This window comes from Solea senegalensis, linkage group LG18 (genome assembly GCF_019176455.1).
Source record: "Solea senegalensis isolate Sse05_10M linkage group LG18, IFAPA_SoseM_1, whole genome shotgun sequence".
NCBI lineage: Eukaryota > Metazoa > Chordata > Actinopteri > Pleuronectiformes > Soleidae > Solea > Solea senegalensis.
The window spans coordinates 1,847,735-1,871,062 of record NC_058041.1 but is presented as its reverse complement, the minus strand read 5'-3'; the positions used below and the strand labels follow the sequence as shown (position 1 = coordinate 1,871,062).

Here is a 23,328-nt window from a genome sequence, read left to right as displayed (position 1 = left end):
ACTATTTTGTTTTGTCACATTTTGGACGACATGCTATACTATGACTTTTTTGTCACATTTTGGACCCATACTATACTATGACTATACTATACTATGACTTTTTTGAAAGATTTTTTTGAAAGATTTTGGACGACATGCTATACTATGACTTTTGTCAAATTTTGGACGACATACTATACTATGACTTTTTAGTCAAATTTTGGACGACATACTAACCTAAGACTTTTTTGTTAAATTATGGATGACATATTAAAGTATGACTTTTTTGTCAAATTTTGGACACAGTCAATAAAGCATCAATTTGAGGGAAAACTCAAAACACGACTGTGTAAGTTTGATAGATTTTATTATCATTATTTTACATCAGCTATACAGTAAATGTGGTCACATGAGTGGAACACAATGTCATGATGTGACGTCTCAGGAGGGAGCATCACTGTTACAACACAGATAAAGACACAGTGGTGTCATGACTTTGTTTTGTTTAGAACAGAAGTAAAGGATAAAAGGTGATGATGATGATCTCTGGTGTCTTTTTGACAAAAATGTCAGAAGGGACAAAATCTGCTTTGCCATTTTTAAGTTAGAATAATTGGGAGGAGCTTCAGATCTCGTCCACAAAAGGCGTCTTCACGAGGTTGCCGCAGGACGCCATGGTCTTCTTGCCGGACACAAATTTGCTGGCAGCCTGGAAATATATATATATATATATGTAAAACATTTAATATTACAAAGCATACCTTTAATTGGATTGCAAGAATAATCCATCCAATTTTATATAACTACAATTTACCAAATAAGGGCTGGATATTGATTAAAAATACTCATCTAGACAATTGCATTAAATATGTTTAAATAAAAAAAAAATACATTAGAGAGTACTATAAATAGGTGATAATATCTACAGTATATATCTCCCAGCCCTTGTTCCAACAATCAAATGTCTTACGTTAGCAACATCAGTCAGGGAGACATTGTCGATGTTTTTGGTGATTTCCTCTGGTGACGTGTAGGAACCAGCAGTCAGTGCCTGAGCGGCCATGGCCTCCAGCAAAGCCTCTGGGGTCTCCAGAGACATCAGCAACTGTCCCTTCAGCTGGGCCCTGGACGAGAGACAAAGAAAGGCTCAAGGTAAGACACAATGGTGTGAAAATCATTGGAAAACATTTAAGGAAAGGTGAAAAAGATTCAAGTCTGAAATGGACTGTTCTGGTACAGATTATTAGCTGAGTGTAGGTGAGTTCTGACTCTACTGACTTACTAAAAAAACTGTCATAGGATTATGACATAGCATGTCATCCAAAATGTGACAAAAATATCATGGTTAAGTATGTCGTCCAAAATCACTCACAAAAGTCATAGTTTAGTAATGCGTCACTTTGTTTATTCATCATTTATACTGTTTCTGTGATGTTTGTCTATTTTGTGTGAAGTCAAACAAGTCTTACTTGGCTCGAGTGAGGTCAGCAGCTGTGACTCCACCATCAGCGACAGCTTTCACCTCAGCAAGAGCGGCCTTTAGCACCTGGACAGAGGAAGTCATTGGTTAAAACTGTGGTGGTGATCAACTGGTTAATGTGCTGACTGAAGGAAACTCACATCACCAACAGCTGCAGCCTGGGAAATGGTGTAAATGCCAAACAGACCAGAGTCAGAGTAGCTCGTGTTGAAAGCACTGACCTGCAAAAAAAAAAACAATTTCATGTTTAATGATAAACATGGTCACACACTGCTATAGCGAGCCAGGAAAAGCAAGTTTTTACTATGGACCGACAACCACTCACATCAAATGGATCAGTGGTTGCCTTGGAAACCCCCTGGACCAATTTGTTGGTGGTGCTGGAGCCTCTCTTGACATGTGGACCAGCTCCCAGGACGTGCTGCAGGACACTGAAGGCCAGAGCCTCGCTGCTGCCCACTGCTGCTGACTGGCTCACCACAGCTGAGTGGAGCAGGCTGCTGCCGGTGCTGGCCAGACGGGCCTCACCTGAAGACGGGCGGGAGGAGAACAAGGCTTAAAAAGGATAGTTCAAATAAAGGCTCATCTCATGAAAATGTTAGTTGCTTTTTCTCATTGTTAGACGTCCTTTTCCCGCTGAAAAATTAAGTTTGTAAGCCGCCAACTCCCGCACCAAAGTCCATAGAGAAAATCAGCAATTTTAAATCACAGCACATGGCTGTTAATGATCCACTGCTGTCTCTGTTAGAAATTTCCAATGTTATTTTGTGACTTTTGTGGTTGAAATCCTCTGTTCTGATTTACGTAAGTGACGTAACGAGGCAGCAGTAGACAAGCAACACCTGTGTCCACATACACTGAAATTGCACATTTTCTCTATGGACTTTGGTGCAAGAGAGTAAGCGGTTTCTAAACTTCAGTTTCCAGCCGGACAAGACCAACTAACAGCAAGCAAAAGCAGGAAATATATCCCTAACATGTTGTTAAGATATCATAGACTGAAATAAGCGAGACATTTGTTTATCTGTCCAAACCTGATGCTGCTCACAGGCAGGTCCAAAGAATAGTATAAACATTTTTCACGATGCGGGTCCAACTCACCTCCACGATACTGAGCTGTGGCTCCTGTGGTTCCTGCTCCACTGCGGATGTTGAGGAACTGCTCTCCAACTTGCTTCAGCACAGCATGGTCAACACCTGGAGTAAACACGAACAAATCAACTTCATGATCTTTACACACTTACTTTATATCATCCACTGCCATAAGATAATCATCTTACCGAGTCCTACGAGAGCCATACGTGCACTTGTGAAGTTGTTCTGGACAAACTGGTGCAGCTGCAGGAAAAATAAAAACATTAGAAAAACACAGCTAATGCCACAAGACCAAGAAGAACCAGTGAAAAAAGAACTCACATGTTCAGACTGGATCTTGCCAACCATGTGGTCTGGACAGTACAGAGAGTTGCACAGGGCATTCTTGTAGGCCGCTTCATGCAGAGCTTCAAGCACAACTGGAAGAAAGAAAGAATGAGGGATGATCATAAACCATTTTTCTGTTTTCTGTTTTTTTGTTGAGTAATAAAACAATTATATCTGTCTACCTATCTGAGTGTTATGGGCAGCGATGGCTTTGTCAAGCTTCACTCTGGGCGTGAGGTCTGACACCTCCCATGGACGGAACTCTGGGGCGGTCGTAACGTTGATCAAATACTCCATCACTGTGTCACTGCAGATCAATAATAAAGATGAGGAGATAAAAAACACATTAACAAGCAGCTGAACCTTTACTTATAGTTGAGATTGTTTTAATTTAATATACATTTAAATACTTCTCTGTACTCAACCAAATGTCAACACTCTACAGTTTGAAGCTGTGAATCCACAGGGTATACAAATATTTCATAACAAAAGCTTTTTTTAAAAGAATGAATGAATTCATGGAACTGAAATGCCTACATGTTCTTACTTTGAATGGGCTGCAGGACATATTTGTGACTATTACACAGATACAGACATAGAACCTATGGTCAAGGATAATTTTCACAAATTATTGCCAACAAAGGTGTGGATTATTTGCTCTATATAACAAAGAAATTGTTAAAACTGAATAGTTTTGGTTCAGGACATTCAAGAACATCCGTCATTTCCAGGTTTTACGGACCAAATGAGTGTGGCCCCAGCCTCTCTCACGTCTGATTCATTTCCATACAGTAGCATCACAAAGACTTACACGTCATCTCTCAAGCAGTCGACGGTGTACGTCATATCCTCTCTGGTTGAAGTCGCGCTGCAGAGAGAGATGAAAACATTTAGACGCTCATTCACAGCACTTTGGGATGAGCATTGTTTCTCTCATGGTTATTGACCTCAGGCTGCCTCCCACTGCCTCGACACCACGGCATATCTTAAACGCTGAAGCTCCTTTGGTTGTCTGCAAAAATAACAAGATGAACAATAACATCACTCATTTTTGGCAATGATGTAGTTTGATTTCTACAAACACACAGTTTTTTGGACAATAAAGGACAACAGGCCTGGTCTGTAATTGTCGTACCAGGTTGGAAGCGAGTCGGAGGAGATGAGTGACCCCCTGGTTCTCTGGAGTCTCATAGCGACAGCCGGCCCTGACAACTACTCCGATCTTGGAGGCTGGGGAGTAGTTCTCAAGTGAGGCAATCACCAGTCCACTGGGCAGTCTGGTCACCTGGACAGAGAGTTGTTAAGATCAGTTGGATATGTCAAATGACATTATATTTTTAGTATTATAAGATATGAGACAAATGAACATGATGTGTCATCTCATCAGTGCCACACCCTAAACCAAACAAAGACAGCGACTCTCATCACATACATGCACATCCTGGTAAGAGTGCGCAGCCACAGGAGGAGAGAGCTTGAGGCCAGCTAAGGGCTGGACAAGGGACTGGCCCGTTCTGGCAGCCGCATAGTAGCGTCTCTGTGGAGGAGAAAGACAAGTAAACCACCACTGACCTGCACATCCTGAGGGTGAAACTTTACGTGTCCGGCAGCCCCAGTGGATTCCACCTTACGGGCAGCCTGGGCAGCATAAAGCCTCGTCTGGGAAACACAGAATATAGACAGACGGAACATTATGTGTTTCTGGGTGTTTACTTGTGCAAAGACAATGAGAGAAAGCAGGAAATCAGAGGCAGTGGGTATTGTGAAATTGTGCAATAGCTTTTGGCAGTAAACCACACTTACGAATTACGTTTAAACACCTGACAAAATAATTTTACCAGTACTTTTACTATCTGTTCTGGAGATTTCCGTTACATCACTTGATCTTCATTCAGAGTTAACTCAGGAATCCTCACACTAAAATACTACTGTGCATTTAATTAGAGATGGCATGATACCACTTTTTTGTGTCCAATACTGACATCACAAACTAGAGTCTTTGCTGACATCGACGAGTCAGACCCTTTAAACAATGAAGCTGTTAACAAAATATTTGTGCCATTTCAACCTATTTCTAAGACATAATTATCCAACTACGTAATAAAGATTCTTCTCATTTTAATAACACAATTAAGGCAACAACGACTATTTAATTATTGCTCTATTATACGAGTACATTATGAACTATTTAGATAATGGATTTATTGGTTTCATCTGGAAAATAATCGACAGATGGATAAATTAAATAAATAAATTAAAATAATCATTAGTTATCAATCAATTAGCCCTAAACAAAACGCACACCATCCACTCCTGAAATACATTGGACATAATAGCAGCTACATAGTGATAAGTCTATGTAATGTGCTCTCAATACATTTCCAGCAAATGTACAAAGTTAAATTGCGTTTTTTAAGGTTTATACTAGTACATTGAGTAAATACGTATTTGTAGGTGAATTAATTAACACAATACAGTAATATATTATAAAATATGACAAACAGCTATGACGAAGCTCTGGTGTTGTATTTCCCCCACACCGGTTCACTATTGTAACAGAAAGCACAGCTTTTCTTATGGTTGTTTAATTGAAAAAACGGTTAATGAAAATGTCCACATTCAGTTTCACACTAAAGCTGAGTTTAACGGATAATAAATAGAAATTTCAGATAAAAGAACAACATTAGCGGCTGCTAAAACGAGAAGCTAAGCTCTCATTTATGCTTGAAGGTTGAACTAGCAGCCAAATGGGTGAGGTCCTGGTTTATTAAGTGAGACTGGGTTACACATATATGAGTGTTCTATTCTTATAAGTGTTAGGACGACGTGTTTATAATAATGTTAGATGTTGCTTGATGTTGATATTGTTTAAACACAGAATTACGTCAGTTACGACTCAGTTTGACCGCTTCCTTCTCTCGCGTCTAGTCCTGAAATTACCCTGAATATTAACGCCTTCCTTTTAAACAAACAGACTGACAACATGCGGCTGCGGAGTCTAAAGCTGTGTCTACGTATAATTACACACGAATAACGTAGTTTTATAGTGAAATCTTACTGTTAAATGACTGATTCCCCGGATCCCCTTCATCTTTTACCCTCTCTCCTTCAACCAGCGCGGAGAAGCAATATGGCCGCCACTCAAAGTGCCCTACCCAGAATGCACAGCGTGCGTGTTCCTCCTGTCTGACAAACGTAGCAGAAAGAGCGCGCACTCTGCTGGCCCGGAGGGGAACAACCTCAACTGACGCATAATACGTAATGTAAACTGGATCAAACTATACTAGAGCTGCAACTAACGATTATTTTTAGAATCGAGTTATCTGTAATCTTTACCAAACCTGAAAATCATGATCTTTTCAGTTATAATGATTTTTTTTTGTCAAATGTAGCAAAGGAAGCAGAAAATATTCACATTTAAGAAGCTGAAATATCAGAAAGCTTGTATTAACCGTTGTAGCCCTGAACTATACCAACAATATAGTGGAGAATTCTATTTTATAATCACATATTTTTAAATATATTACATATAATAACACATTATGAAGAATTGTGTGTGTTTTGTTGTTATATTTCCTGTTTTAACATAGTTCAGATCTGTTTGTTTTTCTGATTTATATCCCTTTTTTTAAATGATTTTTTAATTTGTCTTTTTGATTTAAATGAATTCATTAATTCATTTAAATCATTAAATTAAATCATTATACATACTATATTTTATTATTGTCTGATTCAGTAAATACATTTGCATTTTAGTTTTGATTTTTTTTATATATATGCATTTATTTAGTTGGGGGTTTTTTTTAAGTGGTATTTCCGGTTGTTTTTTTAACAGTGTTGTCCCGCCCACTGACAGCGCGTGCGCAGAACCTCACACGTGTTACAAACGTTTTGGAGTCGCTGCGTGTTCCACAGCTCTCTTCCTCTGAGACTCAGTTCAATAGATAAACAAAGTATAACTTTGAAGTAAAAAGAGAAAAAAGCTCTTATTTTCTTGCTCTTTTCAAACCTCGCTAAAGGAAGAAGAAGAAGTCCTCCGTGAAGCTTTTCGCCGAGAGGGTCAGAAATAGCACAACACAGCTCACAATGGTGAGTTCTGAACACGCTAACTGGCTAGCTCAGTGTTAGCGAGCTAAAGACTGCGCAGCGAATCTACTTTTTTTTTTAAAAAGAACCTAATTTACGCTGCATTTTCTTTTTCTCTATTTATTTTGTGTTTGGTTCATGATGTTAAAACGTGTCTTTTGTGTTTTCGTGTTCAGACTGAAGCTCAGGTGAACCCGAAGGCCTACCCGCTGGCTGACGCCACGCTCACCAAAACCATCCTGGACCTGGTGCAACAAGCGTCCAACTACAAGCAGCTGAGGAAGGGAGCGAACGAGGGTAAAGAACCGTTATTTTGATTAAGTGACGAGTCTGTCATTATTGTATAGGGATGGTCAAATATTGGAAAAACTATTAACTAGTTCTCTGATTTTTTGGGGGGTTCTTACATGTGCATATTTTCTGGTTTATTTCCTACATTTAACAAAGAATAATGTTTGGTTTGTGGACACAACACAACATTTTATGGATCAAATGATTGCTGATGAATCGAGAAAATGATTGTCAGTTGCAGCATCAGTATCCAAATATCAGGAAAGTTACTTAAAATCTTAATTGATTTAACCCCAGTGAATGTTCTTTATAACAAGTTTTCAGTTTCTTAACAGTAAATATTTCATGGTTTCTTTTTAAAACTGAGTAATTTCTGTTTGTGGACAAAAACAGATAATCATTGTTATGTAAAGTAATTGTTAGATGCAGCCCTAGATCTGATATTATTATCCAAAAAAGTTACTCAATGTAAAAATGTCCCCTTGTTTTGTCCACAGACCAAATTAAATTAGTTTTAAGTTTTGAGTTTTTCTCAAAAGTAAACGGAAAAGAAAAAACTGACTTTTGCCTCTATTTTATGATTGAAAAGTTTTGATGTGTCTAATATAATCAATCTTACTGCGCTGTTAAATGAAGCAGGACATCAGCATACTGCTTTGTCATTTGTAGTAAAATGTCCATCTCTCGCTCTTTTCCAGCCACCAAAACCCTGAACAGAGGCATCGCTGAATTCATCGTGATGGCCGCAGACGCTGAGCCTCTGGAGATCATCCTCCACCTGCCGCTGCTCTGCGAGGACAAGAACGTGCCGTACGTGTTTGTCCGGTCAAAGCAGGCCCTGGGCCGGGCCTGCGGGGTGTCACGCCCCGTCATCGCTACCTCTGTCACCATAAAGGAGGGTTCTCAGCTCAAGCCACAGATTCAGTCTGTGCAGATGGCTATTGAGAGACTGCTGGTGTGAGTTTTTGCTGCACTCATGTGACAAAACGTCTCCTGGAAAAGGAAAGAGACGACAAATTCCATTTTGAAAATAATTCTATGTTCTGTTTGATTATGAACAGTTTTGTTTTGTTTTTTTGCATGGAAAATAATTAAAAAGCTGTTTTAATTTTTAGGACATTGTATTCATTTCTGTTTGGAATGGAATCCCTTGATTCAAAATAAACTTTTTTTTATAATATACTGTATATAATAACCTCATCATTTCTGTAGTCCTGTAATTTCTCATCTCAAAATGCTTTAAGTTTCCAGCGGAACAACATGGTAAAAAGGTTTAATCATCTCTTTGGTTAAAATTTAATTTCACTAGTTCTTAAACTGGAAATAAGGCAAACATCCAACCATTTTCTACCGCTTTATCCTCCACATGAGGGTCCATGGCAATGGTCCATGGTTTTGATGTTGAGATTTTTCTCCCGATTGTTGCCTTTTGTTTCTAACATAACACATTAATACCCATAATCCATCTACTTATACCTTATTATGAAAAATATATAAAAAAAAAGATCTTTTTATTTTTGAAAAATGACTACTTCACATATTTTGATAAATAAAATACATAATGGTTTTCGAACCAAAACTAGGGAATTCTTGTCTCGGCAGCACAATGTTAAAAGATAAAAATATAAAAGAATATAAAAATGTACCCTATATATTTACCTCTTTTTACAAAAAACGTGTATTATATATGGTAACTAAAGATAAGTACCTATTGCATGTCACTATACCAAAGACAATGTAGGCATATACAGTATATTGTATATTATTATGTGAATGAAGTATGTAATTATTGAATTCATTAAAGGGTTAAAATCTTTAAAAATTAATTCGTATTTGATATCAATAATTTAAATAAGAGTATTAGGTCCACATGAAAAAAAAATCAAAAAAAGAAATAATAAATAAAACCACGAATTTGCCGTTTGTTTGTTTTTTACTTTCACTCAAAATGTGTTTTTTTTCACATGTGTCCCTAATACTCTTCCACAATAATTAGGTCAGATGTATGTGGGGAAAAAAACATTTTTTAGATTAATATATTCCACTTGAGTTCTGAGTCTTGACCTCAGTCTGCTCTGAAGTTCGCGTGCACTTTGCCTGAAGTTAGAAAGTTCAGTGTCGCTCCTCCCCATTTCTCTCCCTGTCGCTCTCATATCTCTTTCGCTCCCTCTGCGGATCGACCGTTGGACGCGTCACTCCGTTTTCTACTCCTCTTGTCTGGGTTGTGTCATGGCGGAGCCTCCGGTTCTCCTGTGGGGCTGTGAAGTGGAGCAGCTGCTGACTTACACCGCGCTGATCCCGCGTTTGGAAGAAGCTCTGGCTAAATTCTCCGCAGGAGACAGTGCTGAAGTGCTGCAGCCTGTGCGCACCACAGTGCCGCTGAGCAAACACCGCGGGTAGGCTCCTGGAAGTACACTAGTTCAGGGGGTTTTGAGATTGGGGTTGTATGAGGTACTTATTGTGCGCTCCATGTGCTGTTGTAATGTAACAAAGTACAAATATTTTGTTGCTGTACTTAAGAACAGTGCCTACAGTAAGACTAAAGTACACCGTACAAACAAGTGAAATCCATTCAAACTGCAATTTTTTGATCTCACTTCCATTCAATTATAATATATGCATTTTATTATATCTGGGTGTCAATCTGGAAACACAGCAGGTAGGCTCCTGGAAGTGCTCTTTAAAGGGGTAGTTGTATGTATGAGGCACTTATTGTGCAGTGTTGTAGTGCAACAACTTTTACTTTTACTCCACTACAAACTATCTTTGTTACCAAATTTAAAAAAAAACATGTTTACTTAAATACTGGAAGTTGGACTTAACTGGAAAATCTCCACAACTCGTTCAGAGTACTATGGTTCAATCCACTGTCAGCTTGTAGAGGGAGACATAAGAGGTGGAACAAAGGGACACCAGAGAAAATGCTGAGTCATCTGTCCATTTTCACATTCATCTGTGGGGATGGAAATTGATTTGTTGAAGTAGCTAATCATAGAAGGGACCTGTTCACACGTGCACCCTAACAGAGTAGCTTAAATAGAGACGCGCGTTATACTCAAATGAGATGATTGCAGTTGTGACACATATCTGTTGCAATGTGCACGGAGTGCACTGAGCTTGTTATTATGGGTGTGTGTTGTGGAAAGCAGCAAGCAGTTCCTCTTAATCTGGATAGCAACACTCTGCCTCATACAAGCCCTCGTCAAAAAAAGAAAAAAAACTTTTATCATACTTAAGTATGATAATAGCACTGACGTCTGACCTTGTTTTACATGTCCAGGTTCATGGGGCTGATGCCGGCCTACATGGAGAACGATGGGGTCCTGAGCACAAAGATGGTGTGTTTCTACAACAGAGAGCCTGGTTCCACTTTACCAGCCACTCAAGCCACCGTGGTGCTGCTGGATCCTGAGTATGGTAACGTAAAGGCTGTAAGTAAAACCTGGTGCATACCAAAAAAAGTAACATTCTTCACCTTAAGTCCAAAAATGTGCACTCCATTAAAATGCATATTTTTAATATAAAACATTTTTTGTTTTGTTTTTTGCATTTTAACCCATTAAATGCCAGTTTTCAAATGCAATTACACAATTTTTAATCCACAAACTTTGCTATATTTTCCAAACACTATACAATGGTAAGGTTTATTAAGGCAGGTAGCTCAGTCTGGGTTCTGTCACAGATTTTTGCAGTTTTACAATAAAAAACTGAATAGGCTTAAACTAGCCATTTATATTTCAACACTGCTACCTGCTGGTTTACCAAGAAAACTACAGCTTTGTCAAACAATGAAAATGGTTCAGAATGATGATTTTTCTAACCTGCAGGTCATGGATGGTGAGGCCATCACAGCCATGAGAACGGCCGCAGTCTCTGCTATCTCTGCCAAGGTACTGTATATTTTCACATCGCAGCAGCCACATGTGGATTATTCCTATTCATGTCTGAAAAATGAAACAAAATCTTTCAGGTTATTAATCCTTTAAGTATTTTTGTTGTGCAGCTGTTGATGCGTCCAGATGCAGAGGTGCTGACCATCTTGGGGACTGGCAAACAGGCTCTGAGTCATTACAACGTCTTCACTGAAATATTCTCCTTTAAAGAGGTAAATACAGACACGTGTTGGTCTCACAAAGGGGAGAAAATAATCCAGTATCAGGTTATTTAGTTATAACAATACATACTTGACCTCAGGTGCGTGTGTGGAGCAGGTCCAGAGAGCGAGCTGAGATCTTCAGCAGCTCCGTTTGCGGTCCCGTGATGGTGTGTGCCTCAGTGGAAGAGGCGGTGAAGGGAGCGGACGCCATAGTGACGGTGACCAGGAGTACTGAGCCAGTGCTCCTCGGTCAGTGGGTCAAACCAGGAGCCCACATAGCAGGTGGGAAATAATTTTAAAAAAAAACCACAAAGTTGTCTGATTTTGTCACCCCATATGAAAATGTGTTAGGAACTAACTTGCCAGATTTAAACAATAAAAAAAGTGGTTTGGTGTTTAAATGTTGGGTTTCAAATCAAAGTGGAGGAGATGAAAACACACATATACCGTTAGTGGGGACCAAAGCAGCTGCTAAGCACCATGTGTATAGAATGTGATTAACATTTTCACCATTTTTAACCCAGTTTACTGTACACAAACAAACAAAGCCGGTTTAGCCAGACCTGTCTCTGTCGCCCTCTGTCTTACCAGTGGTAACTGCAGCCTCATAACAGGAGTCTGTTCTTCTTCTCTACTTTATTTCCTCGTCTTTAGGAATTTTAACAAGTGTCAGAGCTTTTCTGTGTCTGTGGTCTTAAGTTTCTTATTATGTTTATTTATTACATTACATTACATTACATGTCATTTAGCAGACGCTTTTATCCAAAGCGACTTACAATGGAATCAATCACAATTAGCCAGGGGTGGAATCGAACTTGCGACCATGATGTCTTTGGTACACAAGGTAGGGTCTTAACCACTGAGCCACTCCACCCCCCTTATTCTCATTCATACTGTTTTTGGTCTCACGCTAATGACCAAAACAAATTCATTGTCTTGTGAGAGCTTCACTTGGGCAGTAAAACCGTACTCCTGAAGAGTAATAGTCTCCACACACAAAAAGCCCCACACATCATGTGACGTCCTGAGTGTGAGTGGATGTTGTGACTCAGTCAGTAAATAAAACCAGTGACGTCACATGGTTTCCTTCTTCCTGTCGCCGAGCAGCAGTAGGAGCCTGCAGGCCGGACTGGAGGGAGCTGGATGACGAGTTAATGAAGGAGGCGGTCGTCTATGTGGACAGCAGAGACGGCGCGATGGAGGAGTCTGGTGATGTCATCCTCTCTGGGGTCAGTCTGTCAACTTTTGATGATAAAAAAACTGAAAATTCTGCACAATTCAAAGATATATTTCTGTGATTGTTTTCAGGCGGAGGTGTTTGCAGAGCTTGGAGAAGTTATTAATGGGACTAAACCTGCACAGAGAGAGAAGACGACCGTGTTCAAATCCCTCGGTAAGAGCTACCCGGATCTATAAATCCATATCATACAGGAACTATGAAATATTTCCAGCTCAGTACATTAAACATTGTTTTTTATGGGGTTCTCTTTAAGTGAATTGATTTGTCTTTTTAAAACCAGGAATGGGAGTTGAGGACGCAGCATCTGCAAAGGTTGTATTCGATCAATGGAAAGACAAAAACAGCAACCCACAAGGTGGCCTCTAATATCAGCTTCTTTTTTAGGCCACTACATAACTGTTATAACATAAGAATGAATGATCATAGATTCAGCTGCAAGGATTTCATATACACACGGTGCACTTTAAAACAACAATAAAAGGTGATTAACAACTTTACTACAACACACACATTTCAGGTGACATTAGGTGCTTTAATGAACTGGACTGTGATCACTTTTGTTTAGCTTCTAATTTTGTCCTCACATACAACTAACATTGGTCTAGTTATTGACTAGTCATGTTTGAATTTGACTTGTTAGATTGTAACACAGTAAAACCACAATGTAACCTTTAATTTCAGTGGTTAGCATGTTTGCTCATGTTAGCTTCTAACTTTGTCTTCACGTATAACAACTGACATTCATTTAATTATTGACTATAATGTTTGAATTTGACTTATGTCACATTATGACTAACATAAAAAAGTAGCAAAACCACAAGGTAACCTTTAATCTCAGGTTGTTTTTTGTGACTGCCTCATGTTAACATGTTAGCTCATGTTAGCTTAGACCTTTGTCTCCATGTACAACAACGGACATTCGTTTAATTATTGACTATGATGTTTGAATTTGACTTGTGTTCAATTGTGACTAATAAATTTCCTGTTTATTTAAATGGTTGCCGTGTGGACCTTCCCTTCTTTACACTGCACTTTCTCGGTTTGACCACTAGGTCACATTAGTTTAGAAGGAGATTAAGGAGTCACTACTATTAAACCTAAAGACTTAAAAAAACAGCTTCAAACTGTAACACTGTGGCCGAAGACACCAATAATCGCCCATTACAAAGTTTTTGAAGTCAATTCTATGGCTAACTATAAATCTACAACCCAATAGTTCGATATTGAAATGTGTTCTCCTCCTGTCAAACTGTAGTTTCCTGGACACAATCTGAACGAGAAATGCTACCAGAAAAGACAGATGAACTTGACACGTCTCTGAGACAGAGATGAGGGAGAGAAAGTTTAGATTTAAATCAGAAACAGTGTTGTAGAAGTCAATAGTGGTTCCATGTCTTCAAGCAACATATCTCGCAATTTGTTAAAGTTAGTGCTGTCATTCTAACGTAGCACAGCCCCAGCATATAACCTTTAATGCAGCACAGATTCCCACAGTGCAGGTGGACTGTAATATAAATGTTTAAGTTATAAATTGCTGTAAAATATGTACCATACATACTAAGACAAAGTTATAAGGAATAAAACAAAGCCATGGTGTTTAAATTATGTGTTTTATGTTGTGATTAGTATATAGAAATGTGTTCATTTAAATACATTGTAAATTGTTACTTGTGTTGATGGACTTTGTTGTGAAGCTAAACCTTTCAAGTGTGTTGAAAGATAATTTGCAAATTCAGAAATAAAGTCAAGTGGACAGATTATTAATCCGAGTTTTTGTATCCCCATATTCACATGAAAATAATATAAATATTTGCAGCCTATTATGTGTTTGGGCAGAAGATACAAAAAAGAAATAAGGAGAATTTTCAATGAATTTATTTGTTTAAAAAAAAAAAAAATCAGCATATTACTATATGAAAATGAAACCACATTTAGCAGGAAATTGGTGTGCACACTTCCTCCGTGCCGTCGAAAAACACTGATAAACATAAGTCCAGATTTACAGTGATTTCCACCCCCACCCACGCCCCCCCCCCGAGCACCGGAGCCATTTTTTGATCGCCGCTCATTTCAAATAAACAAAAAATCCAACGTTGCTGCTAAAGGTCATATTGTACAAATGAGTTTACAACCGCTCGTTCACTGGCTCACAGACTTCAGAAAACTGTAATAGATGAGGGTAAGGGGGGTGTAATAATTATTAAATGGTTATATATATACTGTTAACAATAGTAGCACATACTGAATAAAATGCCTGATTATTCAAAGCACTTTTTTGTTTTTTTAAAGAGGAAAGAAAAGAGTAAAAATTTGAAATGAAGGGTATAAATCTTTAAAAGAAAACAAGAAAAAAGACAAAGCCAGTACAACTTTGGCTGCACTGCACCTTTGCACGCCTGACAGTCATAAAACACTGTATTCATTTAAAACAGTGACAAAAAAAAGCATGAGAAAGTGATTAATCTTGAAAGCGTCTAGGAACAAAAAAGAGATAATAACTACCTGTTATACAGTTTAACTATCAGATATTTTTATTTCATTCTTTTACTCATCAGCTGCTGCAAAACAAGTCAATTCAGTGATTTAAGTGTTATACCATTTCTCCGTGACTGCATCGATGGAGGGTTAGTGTTCATGGAGCGACTACGACTTGTGTAAACAAAACAACAGCTGACAATAAAAAAAAAAAAGAAAAGATTTGAGCTTCTAAAAAAAAGAAATGAAGTTTTAAATTTGAATCAAGGCAGCAGGAATCTTTTGTGTGAGTGAGGGAAAGAGTGCAGTGCAAGACCACCTTCAGTTTTCTTTCTTTTTTTTTAGTAAAATCTATGATAAATTCATGTTTATTTATTTATCATTTTAAAGTAGTGTTTCTCTACAATAAATGACACGATGTCAAAAAACTGAAAACCTTTAACCTTAAAATCCCCCCGCCCCCAAAAAAAGGCTTTAGCAAAGTTATGGTGTTTCCTGTCAATCTGAAAGGACCAGACAGACACTCGGGGGACTACGTTCAGATTACCAGATCAGATTTGTCGCACTAAAACCTTTCTTGCACGAGTCATTAACAATGACAGAGAAAACGACCACGTAGTGTTGCAGCGGGAAAAGATAAGATGGAATGTACCTTTATTGATCCCAGTAGAGGAAACTCAAAACGGAAGCCGTCGCCGGCAGATTAGTGGAGGCGAGATTTAGCGTTAGAGGACGACACTCTCCTCCTGTTTTTCTTTGATTTCCCCACGACTCTGTGGTGCAGGTCGATGACGTCAAATCTCGGGCACAAGTGTGGAGGCGACAAGCAGCATAATTCTTATTTAAGTGTTCTCATCTGATCTAAAAAACAATCTGCCTGGTAATCTGAACGTAGCCTTGTAGTCTGCTTTAATCTGTGCAGTACTTTCAGGTGGAAGTCTGAGCTACCAGAGCTTCTCTCTGTAAGCATGAAGTGTGCAGATATTTAGGGAGCCCAAATACCACCATCTACCTTCCCCCCTCTTTGTAGGAAAGGTCTGAATGAAACCGTTGATTTATTTATTTATCTTTAAATTTTGTCTGCGTTCCTCTGTGAACCTCCTCTACAGTAATTTGCACCTCTTGCCCTTCTTCTTCATGGGCAGGGGGCACAACACCGCCCGGATGGCTTCGTCGAACACTGTCTTAAGGCCGCGCTGTGTCAAAGCTGAACACTCCTGATACTTCACTGCACCTGGTGGTGATAGGAAAACAGAGATGTAGTACATTTAATTACAGGATCATACTGTGCAAAAATATTACATAACTTCAGTTACTATGGACACAAAAAGTTCCTGAAACAAACAATTTCAATGAAATATTCGCATGAAACTCAATTAGTTAGGCATTAGCCAGTGGACGATGTTTCCATCATGGTATAGTTCAGTTTTGTACAGTACGGTATGGTATGGAGCAGTAAAACCCTCGGTTAGGCCTGCCCCTCAACTGAGAACCCTATCTTTACTTGGTAGGCGGGGTGAGCGCTGTGCCCGATGGCCGTGTCAGTGAGTCATACCGGTACCGGCACAGACAACAAACAATATCAATTAAAGTGAACGCAACACAGCAGACAAATACACAACAAACACAGGACAACAACACTACAACATTCTTCAACAATACAACAGAAAAACAACGGCACAGCTTTTTTTTCTGCTCAGCTTGTGGCCGTGTCTCTCAAGGTGTCAGATTTTGTATGAAAATAGACTATGGGTGTTGAAGAAACACAGGAAGTCACCTTTTTCTGTCGCCCAATCAGCTCACTGTCGGGGGTCTAGCTCCACCCATACTATACCATACCGTACTATGACTCTGGTACCCGAACGGAAAGGGCACCAAAAGAATGGAACAGTTGGGGCCGGTTATTTTGGTACTATTCCTAATGGAAGCGCAAAAAATGCATACTATACCAAACAGTTTACGTAGCTTAGGTAAAATGCCTAAATACTTCCAAAATGGCTTTCAACTCACAACTTAGACAGATGACACTAATGTATTATATAGATGGATATTAAAGAATAATACGTGAATGAGCTTGAACTGACTTATTTCTTTCGCCATGGCCAGGCCCTGAGGGTAGGTGATGGGAGCGAGTTTCTTTTCCCTCAGCTTCTCGATGGTGTCCTTGTCGTCTCTCAGATCCAGCTTGGTACCCACCAGGATGATGGGCGTGTTGGGGCAGTGGTGTCTCACTTCGGGATACCACTGCAGAAAGAGGAGGAGGAAGAGTGAGTGTCTGTGTGAGCGGCAGCAGGAAGCAGATGGATTATGAATGCGGAAGACTGTGGAATGTGGGTGTGTTGCCAAAAGAATGGATTTGTTTCTCAGTTTCCTGGTTGTTGTCCAACTTCAGCATGATGTGGCTGTTAAGGAACTCAAAAGGGAAACTTTCTCCAACACTAAACCAATCAATTCTTCAATTTATATAAAAAAAAAGAAGAAAAAGAAATATGACAAGTACATTTTCCACATTGAAATGTCCAAATCAATGAGACCTAGACTGTTTATTTTCAAACTTTGGACAAAAGGTTGTGGACAGCCCCTTAGTTGCGTGTCAAACAGAAACTCATTCATAATCAGTTTTGCAAGATATACTGAAATCCTGGTAACGCCCCGTACAGACTGATTTCAGAAATCTTGATTCTAAGAAATCCCATTGTGCGACATAAGTGATGCAAACTTATGTGCAATACGTAAACAAGGGCTGCCAAGATTAATCAATTATTAAAATGGTCTATTTTGATAATTAAATCTATTTTGTTTTAGAATTAAAACACTCAAACTCATGGTTTGTGGACAAAAACAAGTAATTTGAGAACACCAAAATTGATGACATTTTGTGGACCAAACAACTTAAAAAGGAAAAATGGCTTCTCATGGGTTCACGAAAATAATAGACAGATTAATCAATTATGATTGATTAATCATCACTAGCTGCGGCACAAATGTAAACTTTGTGATGACAGCTAGTGAATAATCATAGGCTAAGAAGCCATTTCGTAAATAAGATAAAACACTGTTGGTGTACTTGGTCATAGAAGGACATTCACTATGAGATGTCATCTTTTATTTATGACACTAGCCAGATTTTAATTAAACTGTATTCAACGGAAAATTCATAAAAAAAAAGTATAAAATTCTGTGAAACAAAAAGTGAGGTTATGTGCATTTCCACCCACTAAATAATCATTGGGAGTTGGTTCAACAGTGCAAATCAATCAATCAGACCACAAAACCTAACCCATTACAATCATTTCTATTATTAAAAAAATAAATAAAAAAATAAAAAAAAGAATTCTCACCTTGGCACGGACGTTTTCAAAAGAAGCTGGACTGACAAGTGAAAAACAAATCAGGAACACATCCTGAGGAGGGAAAAGAGAGACAAAAGAGCTTTCAATACAACATTAAACATTATCAAAAGATGCCGATGATTTTGTTTAAGTGCTTTTAAGTTACGTCATTACTCCTGAATGTTTACTTGACCATCTTTTATTAAGGTTCAACGTTTTACCAAAGATTCGAGTTGAAACTTTAAGTACACAATTGTTTTGCAGGGAGCTAATTAAAACATCAGGCCATGTACATTGTCCATGTCAAATAAACCCATAAATAAACTAATTAAACGAGACCCACAAATCTCACTATGCACTGGGGTTGGTTTTCTAAACACACAGCTACTTTCAGCTCCCCGCGAGTCTCTGGCACAGAGACCAGTCTGTTGGTGTGAGGACAAAGACGGCAAACAAAAGCTCCCTTTCACTTCCTCTAGCCAAGCTTCAGACACTGTGTATAGGTACTGTGGATACATGGCTCTACTCCGCTGAACGCACTGACTCTCGTCTTAAGAATTACAGGGCAGTGAATAACCCAATCAGTGCTGGCAGAGTGGACACAAGAGTGCATGCTAACATTGTCTGGCTGATGGACAGTGGACAGAGACGGCCATTAGTTGCTACTGGGGTGCGTGTGAATTAGAGGTGGGAGAAATCCTCTAGTTTCTCTTAAGATGATTATGAAAAAGCCAAGAGAATAATCCAGAGAAATAAATGAAGAAAAACTTTTGAGTCACTGAGTCCAATAAGCCCATTTATACTCTATGTAAACAACGGGGACAAAAACGGGCAAAATTCAGCAATACCACAGAAAATTGGCCAAGTGGAAAGGGAAAGGGAACTTGGCTTATAACTGGAGGGTCGCTGGTTCAAGTCCCCACCAGGTCAAAAGGGCTGGGATACCCCTGAGCAAGGTACCAACCCCACACTGGGTGCTTCTCAGTGTGGCTGCCCACTGCTCCTAATTCTAGAATGGTTCAAATGATGGATCAAAAGATTTAGATTTAAACATCTATACCAACACAAAAGACACACCGAAGTATGTAGGTAAAAATAAAATAAAACAGGCATATATGGAGTTCAAAGGGGCCTTTGACCAATAAACTTACTTACTTACACCATACAGTGTAAATGCATGTGTCACCTCTTAAGATTTAGCAAAGAGGGTAGAATGATAGCCATTGTTAAAGTGTAAAATCCAACCAGCACAATCTGGATTAAAAACTGACGTGTGGAAAAATGCTGTCTTTTATTAAGTTTGATGAAGCCACGTGATACGTACGCTGTGTGACTTTAGCAACACAACCAACAACAATTTTATCAAAACCTCAATACAGTTTTCTATTTTCCAAAGCTAAAATGTCTGTCAAAATATCAATTTAGATTAACGATTGTCTTGATTGTCTATACACATTTTTATTCTACAGAGTGTAGAGAACTCAAAGGATCTGCACAAATATTACACCGTTACAATTTTAAATATGTTTTTCAAAGAAAAAAGAGAATGATGTAAAAATATATCACGAATCACATCACAATTCTTTTCAAAATGATCACAAATAGATATTATTCAAAAAGGTTCAGCCTTTTTGCTGAGGATTTAGATTTGTGTTTATTTCCATGGTTTCTGGTTGTTGTTATTCCATTTTAATGTCAATAAACACCAAAGGAAATCAATACAATAATAAAAAATGAACGCATTAATCGCTTTAGAATCATGTACATACCGTCTGTGGGTAGGACAGAGGCCTGAGTCTGTCGTAGTCCTCCTGTCCTGCTGTGTCCCACAGTCCCAGGTTCACCGGTTTCCCATCAACCATCACATTGGCAGAGTAGTTGTCGAAGCTGTGGGAAATGAAGGTCAAAATTAAAGATTTTTAAACACTCAAAATTTGTCAGTTCATGTGAGCTGTGTGTTTCTTACACTGTGGGGATATACTCTCCAGGGAAGGCGTTGGTGGTGTAGCTGATGAGCAGACATGTTTTACCCACAGCTCTGGAAAGACACAGGACAGTAAATTAAGACAAACCTGTGATCATCGCTAATATATTTTCAATTTGACTAATTACAGAATACTATTCTTCTGTGATATTAAAACTATGTTGAGTGTGTTGTAATTTATAACCCATCTCACCAAACAGGTTTATCAAGTCATGCGAGACGAAACCTTTCCTCAACAAGGAAACAAACATACATTTTCATTCAACATACCTGTAACCTATCATTACATACTTCATAAAGTAAGTGTTTATGCCATAGAGGTGATCCATTGGTTTCCTTTGGCCCATTATATTACAGCGGCAACTAAAGAGTATTTTTTATAATCGTTTTAGAACAGATAAGAGGATCCAGTAAAATAGATTAAGGTGTACAACACAAGGGTGTCTGTACAGTGTTTGATTGTATCCTTTTATGAGTCAGTATAAATGCTCTTCATCTACAGTATATCAAACTAGTTCATTTTTAGTATTGAGCGCAAGTTAGAAAATAAGGACTTGAATGCTTACGTTTCGTAGTAAAACCAATAAGGAAGTATATTTATGTATCTGAATATATATTTCAAAGTGACATAACCATAAATCACAAACAATAGCTGAAATGAATTCTCTTCCTGGAATGATAATGCGCTCCATGTCAGTGTTTACAAATGTTCTATAAAAAGGGATTTTTAGACAAGGACAAACAACATATAAATATATAAAAGACAAGAGCATATTTGTTCATTATTTAGCGACTCATTTACAACCACATATGTCACTTTGAATTGGAAAACAAATCATTTCCAAGAGGCGTTTGGTAAATGAAATAACACTTAATTTTACACATGTTATCTGAAACATACGCACATAAATTGTAATTGAACAAGTTGGAAAAATTCTGAAAATTTGTTTGGTAACCTCAAAAAAACTCCTGCGACCCATTCTGTGGGAACCACTGCTCCACATTATAATGGAAAAGTCAAACAATAATAAAAAGTGAATGAAATGAAGAAAGCTTTGGTTATTTATTACATTTACTTACTGATGCTAAGGTGAATATGTTGTATATACGTATCAAGGAAATGCTATATTTTTTTTTTATGTCAATGAAATGAAATGTCTAAAATAAACCCACCCTGCCAATTTCACTTTATGTCTCCTTGCGGTGGTGCTGCTCAAATGAATGAAGGAAACTTGGAGAGGGCGTTTAAAGTGGAATAGTGTCAGAAAAAAGCTACATTAAAGCCCCATTTACGTTCAATATATAGACTTTAAACACTTTTTTCTCTATGTTGTGAATAAATAAGTGCCGCGCTTTTAACTATTTATAAACGTTTTGCTTTATTTAGTTACGCAGATATTGTGATGTATCATTCTATAATTGCCTGGCAATATATTGATGACCGTGGAATTGTTGTACCGCAATATTATTAGCATCGTGTGGAGCATGTATCGCGTATCGTATCGAGAGGGAATCGCTGTGATTCCCACCCTTAACGCTTAGCTCATACAGTTCATACCTATACACAACACAAACTCAAGTTTCACCCCCCAACTTTATTGTAATGGGATTATCCGAAAGTGTCTCCGAGGACACGGCAGCCTGAGTCACACCTCAGCGGAGCACGTAGACAAATGTGCCTGACCCAGCTGGACTGCGGAGCGGGGACACCACAGCAGCAGCTGTCGCTCACGTTAGCATGTTAGCAGAGCCTAGCCAACTGTTGCTAACTGGGTCAACGAGCACAGCCTGGAGTGAGTTTCCAATTAAAGCGCTGCCGTGTGAGCCAAACTCGGCCGTTAAGGCGACAGAAAAGTGAATACATAAAAGCCATTTTAACTCACCCGTCCCCCACCACCACACACTTAATGGCCTGCATCGGACTGCTCTCCCTCTGGCAACGTTACAGCGGATTGATATCGGTTAGCTTAGCTAAGCTCGAAGCTAACAGCGGCTAAAATAATGCCAGCCCCGTGTGGCCTTCAAAGTATGGCACAAACAGAAAAAATACACGGGAACAAGGAATTTAACTTCAAAAAATGGCGTCGTTTCACAAACTATTCCGGTTTGACTCGTCCTCTTTTGTCAGCGAGCGACACTCCCGGGAAGCTCCAGAGTCGTAAGCCAGGGAGGCAACACCCAGGTCAGGGGAAAAAAACTTTGGAGTCAAGATGGTCAAGATTGAGATTAAAAAAAAGAAAAAAAACGCCCACAGTTTGTGAGGCTGCAGCTCCGAGAGCCCTTACGTCATATCCGGTCTGAAAGGCGCGCCCTCTACCGGTTACTACGGATGCCACAGCAACACACAATCACGCCCGACTACAAAACTACTATTATTACCATAAAACTACTGGAAATCTACTGCTACAACTAAAACTACTATTACGACAAAAAAGTACGACAAAAACGACTACTACTACTACTACCACTACTTCTACTACTAATAATAATGATATGATAATTATTCTTAATGTTAGTAGTGTTATAGTTATATTAATGTATATTCTCAATACCGTAACAAAATATTTGCTTTGCTACACCCCCCAGAGTGTACATTTATATCTTTATATGTTTAATGTATATACCCCTTGTTTTTGTTTGTTTAGTGTCATCTTGTTGAACATAACTGACATTATGGCGGTGATTTATTTAATGTTTGAGGTAAAACAGTGTGGCTGTTTTGTGTCCAATTAAAAAGAGTTCAGTCTATGACCACTAAGAGGCAGTAGTGTGACAGTGCATCATCTCAGTAATGGTTTTATTTCTTCATCAATTCATCACCATAGCAACCACACACACACACACACACACACACACAAACATACATACACACGCAGACTTGACTTTGGATTATGTTGCAGGTTTTATTTCCAGCCAGCAACATATTCACAGAATAAACAGCAC

At 38.7% G+C, this 23,328-nt stretch overlaps 4 protein-coding genes across 5 annotated transcripts; 2 read left to right on the top strand and 2 right to left on the bottom strand.

The window, feature by feature from the left end:
• Nucleotides 1-329: 329 nt before the first annotated feature.
• Nucleotides 330-6,027, bottom strand: LOC122759701 (cytochrome b-c1 complex subunit 2, mitochondrial). 2 transcript variants are annotated; one of them, XM_044014727.1, is made up of 14 exons: nucleotides 5,940-6,027; nucleotides 4,314-4,418; nucleotides 4,017-4,166; nucleotides 3,829-3,893; nucleotides 3,693-3,749; nucleotides 3,064-3,188; nucleotides 2,876-2,973; nucleotides 2,740-2,797; nucleotides 2,561-2,656; nucleotides 1,785-1,987; nucleotides 1,600-1,680; nucleotides 1,449-1,525; nucleotides 950-1,103; nucleotides 330-688 (listed from the first exon to the last, which is right to left on the bottom strand). In XM_044014727.1, exons 1-14 carry the CDS (start codon nucleotides 5,970-5,972, stop codon nucleotides 605-607), a joined length of 1,386 nt encoding a protein of 461 aa, XP_043870662.1. In that variant the 5' UTR covers nucleotides 5,973-6,027; the 3' UTR covers nucleotides 330-604. The 2 variants fall into 2 exon arrangements, with proteins under 2 accessions (XP_043870662.1, XP_043870663.1); XM_044014728.1 differs by lacking the exon at nucleotides 4,314-4,418 and adding an exon at nucleotides 4,454-4,540 and having other exon boundaries at nucleotides 5,940-6,026.
• A 716-nt stretch (nucleotides 6,028-6,743) lies between these two features.
• snu13b (SNU13 homolog, small nuclear ribonucleoprotein b (U4/U6.U5)) lies at nucleotides 6,744-8,438 on the top strand. The gene is made up of 3 exons (XM_044014155.1): nucleotides 6,744-6,970; nucleotides 7,144-7,264; nucleotides 7,957-8,438. Exons 1-3 carry the CDS (start codon nucleotides 6,968-6,970, stop codon nucleotides 8,217-8,219), a joined length of 387 nt encoding a protein of 128 aa, XP_043870090.1. The 5' UTR covers nucleotides 6,744-6,967; the 3' UTR covers nucleotides 8,220-8,438.
• Nucleotides 8,439-9,408: 970 nt separating this feature from the next.
• Nucleotides 9,409-13,589, top strand: crym (crystallin, mu). Its single transcript, XM_044013847.1, has 8 exons — nucleotides 9,409-9,654; nucleotides 10,539-10,689; nucleotides 11,086-11,148; nucleotides 11,262-11,363; nucleotides 11,453-11,636; nucleotides 12,462-12,583; nucleotides 12,663-12,747; nucleotides 12,875-13,589. The coding sequence occupies exons 1-8, from the start codon at nucleotides 9,488-9,490 to the stop codon at nucleotides 12,958-12,960; spliced, it is 960 nt and encodes a 319-aa protein (XP_043869782.1). The 5' UTR covers nucleotides 9,409-9,487; the 3' UTR covers nucleotides 12,961-13,589.
• Nucleotides 13,590-14,711: 1,122 nt separating this feature from the next.
• Nucleotides 14,712-22,626, bottom strand: LOC122759195 (ras-related C3 botulinum toxin substrate 1-like). The gene is made up of 6 exons (XM_044013848.1): nucleotides 22,269-22,626; nucleotides 20,368-20,439; nucleotides 20,171-20,288; nucleotides 18,411-18,473; nucleotides 17,154-17,313; nucleotides 14,712-16,303 (listed from the first exon to the last, which is right to left on the bottom strand). The coding sequence occupies exons 1-6, from the start codon at nucleotides 22,301-22,303 to the stop codon at nucleotides 16,173-16,175; spliced, it is 579 nt and encodes a 192-aa protein (XP_043869783.1). The 5' UTR covers nucleotides 22,304-22,626; the 3' UTR covers nucleotides 14,712-16,172.
• Nucleotides 22,627-23,328: the final 702 nt, after the last annotated feature.

What these genes read in the sequence shown, in the direction of transcription:
- LOC122759701 (XM_044014727.1), bottom strand. Translation starts at nt 5,972, where the DNA reads ATGAAGGGGATCCGGGGAATCAGTCATTTAACA. An exon ending in TGCCCATAACACTCAGATAG is followed by an intron (nt 2,974 to 3,063) that starts GTAGACAGATAT and finishes TCTTTCTTCCAG; the next exon opens with TTGTGCTTGAAGCTCTGCAT. An exon ending in CAACCACTGATCCATTTGAT is followed by an intron (nt 1,681 to 1,784) that starts GTGAGTGGTTGT and finishes TTTTTTTTGCAG; the next exon opens with GTCAGTGCTTTCAACACGAG.
- snu13b (XM_044014155.1), top strand. An exon ending in GAGGAAGGGAGCGAACGAGG is followed by an intron (nt 7,265 to 7,956) that starts GTAAAGAACCGT and finishes GCTCTTTTCCAG; the next exon opens with CCACCAAAACCCTGAACAGA.
- crym (XM_044013847.1), top strand. Translation starts at nt 9,488, where the DNA reads ATGGCGGAGCCTCCGGTTCTCCTGTGGGGCTGTGAAGTGGAGCAGCTG. An exon ending in AGTATGGTAACGTAAAGGCT is followed by an intron (nt 10,690 to 11,085) that starts GTAAGTAAAACC and finishes TCTAACCTGCAG; the next exon opens with GTCATGGATGGTGAGGCCAT. An exon ending in GACCGTGTTCAAATCCCTCG is followed by an intron (nt 12,748 to 12,874) that starts GTAAGAGCTACC and finishes TTTTAAAACCAG; the next exon opens with GAATGGGAGTTGAGGACGCA.
- LOC122759195 (XM_044013848.1), bottom strand. Translation starts at nt 22,303, where the DNA reads ATGCAGGCCATTAAGTGTGTGGTGGTGGGGGACGG. An exon ending in CTCTGTCCTACCCACAGACG is followed by an intron (nt 18,474 to 20,170) that starts GTATGTACATGA and finishes TTCCCTCCTCAG; the next exon opens with GATGTGTTCCTGATTTGTTT. An exon ending in TTGAAAACGTCCGTGCCAAG is followed by an intron (nt 17,314 to 18,410) that starts GTGAGAATTCTT and finishes CTCTTTCTGCAG; the next exon opens with TGGTATCCCGAAGTGAGACA.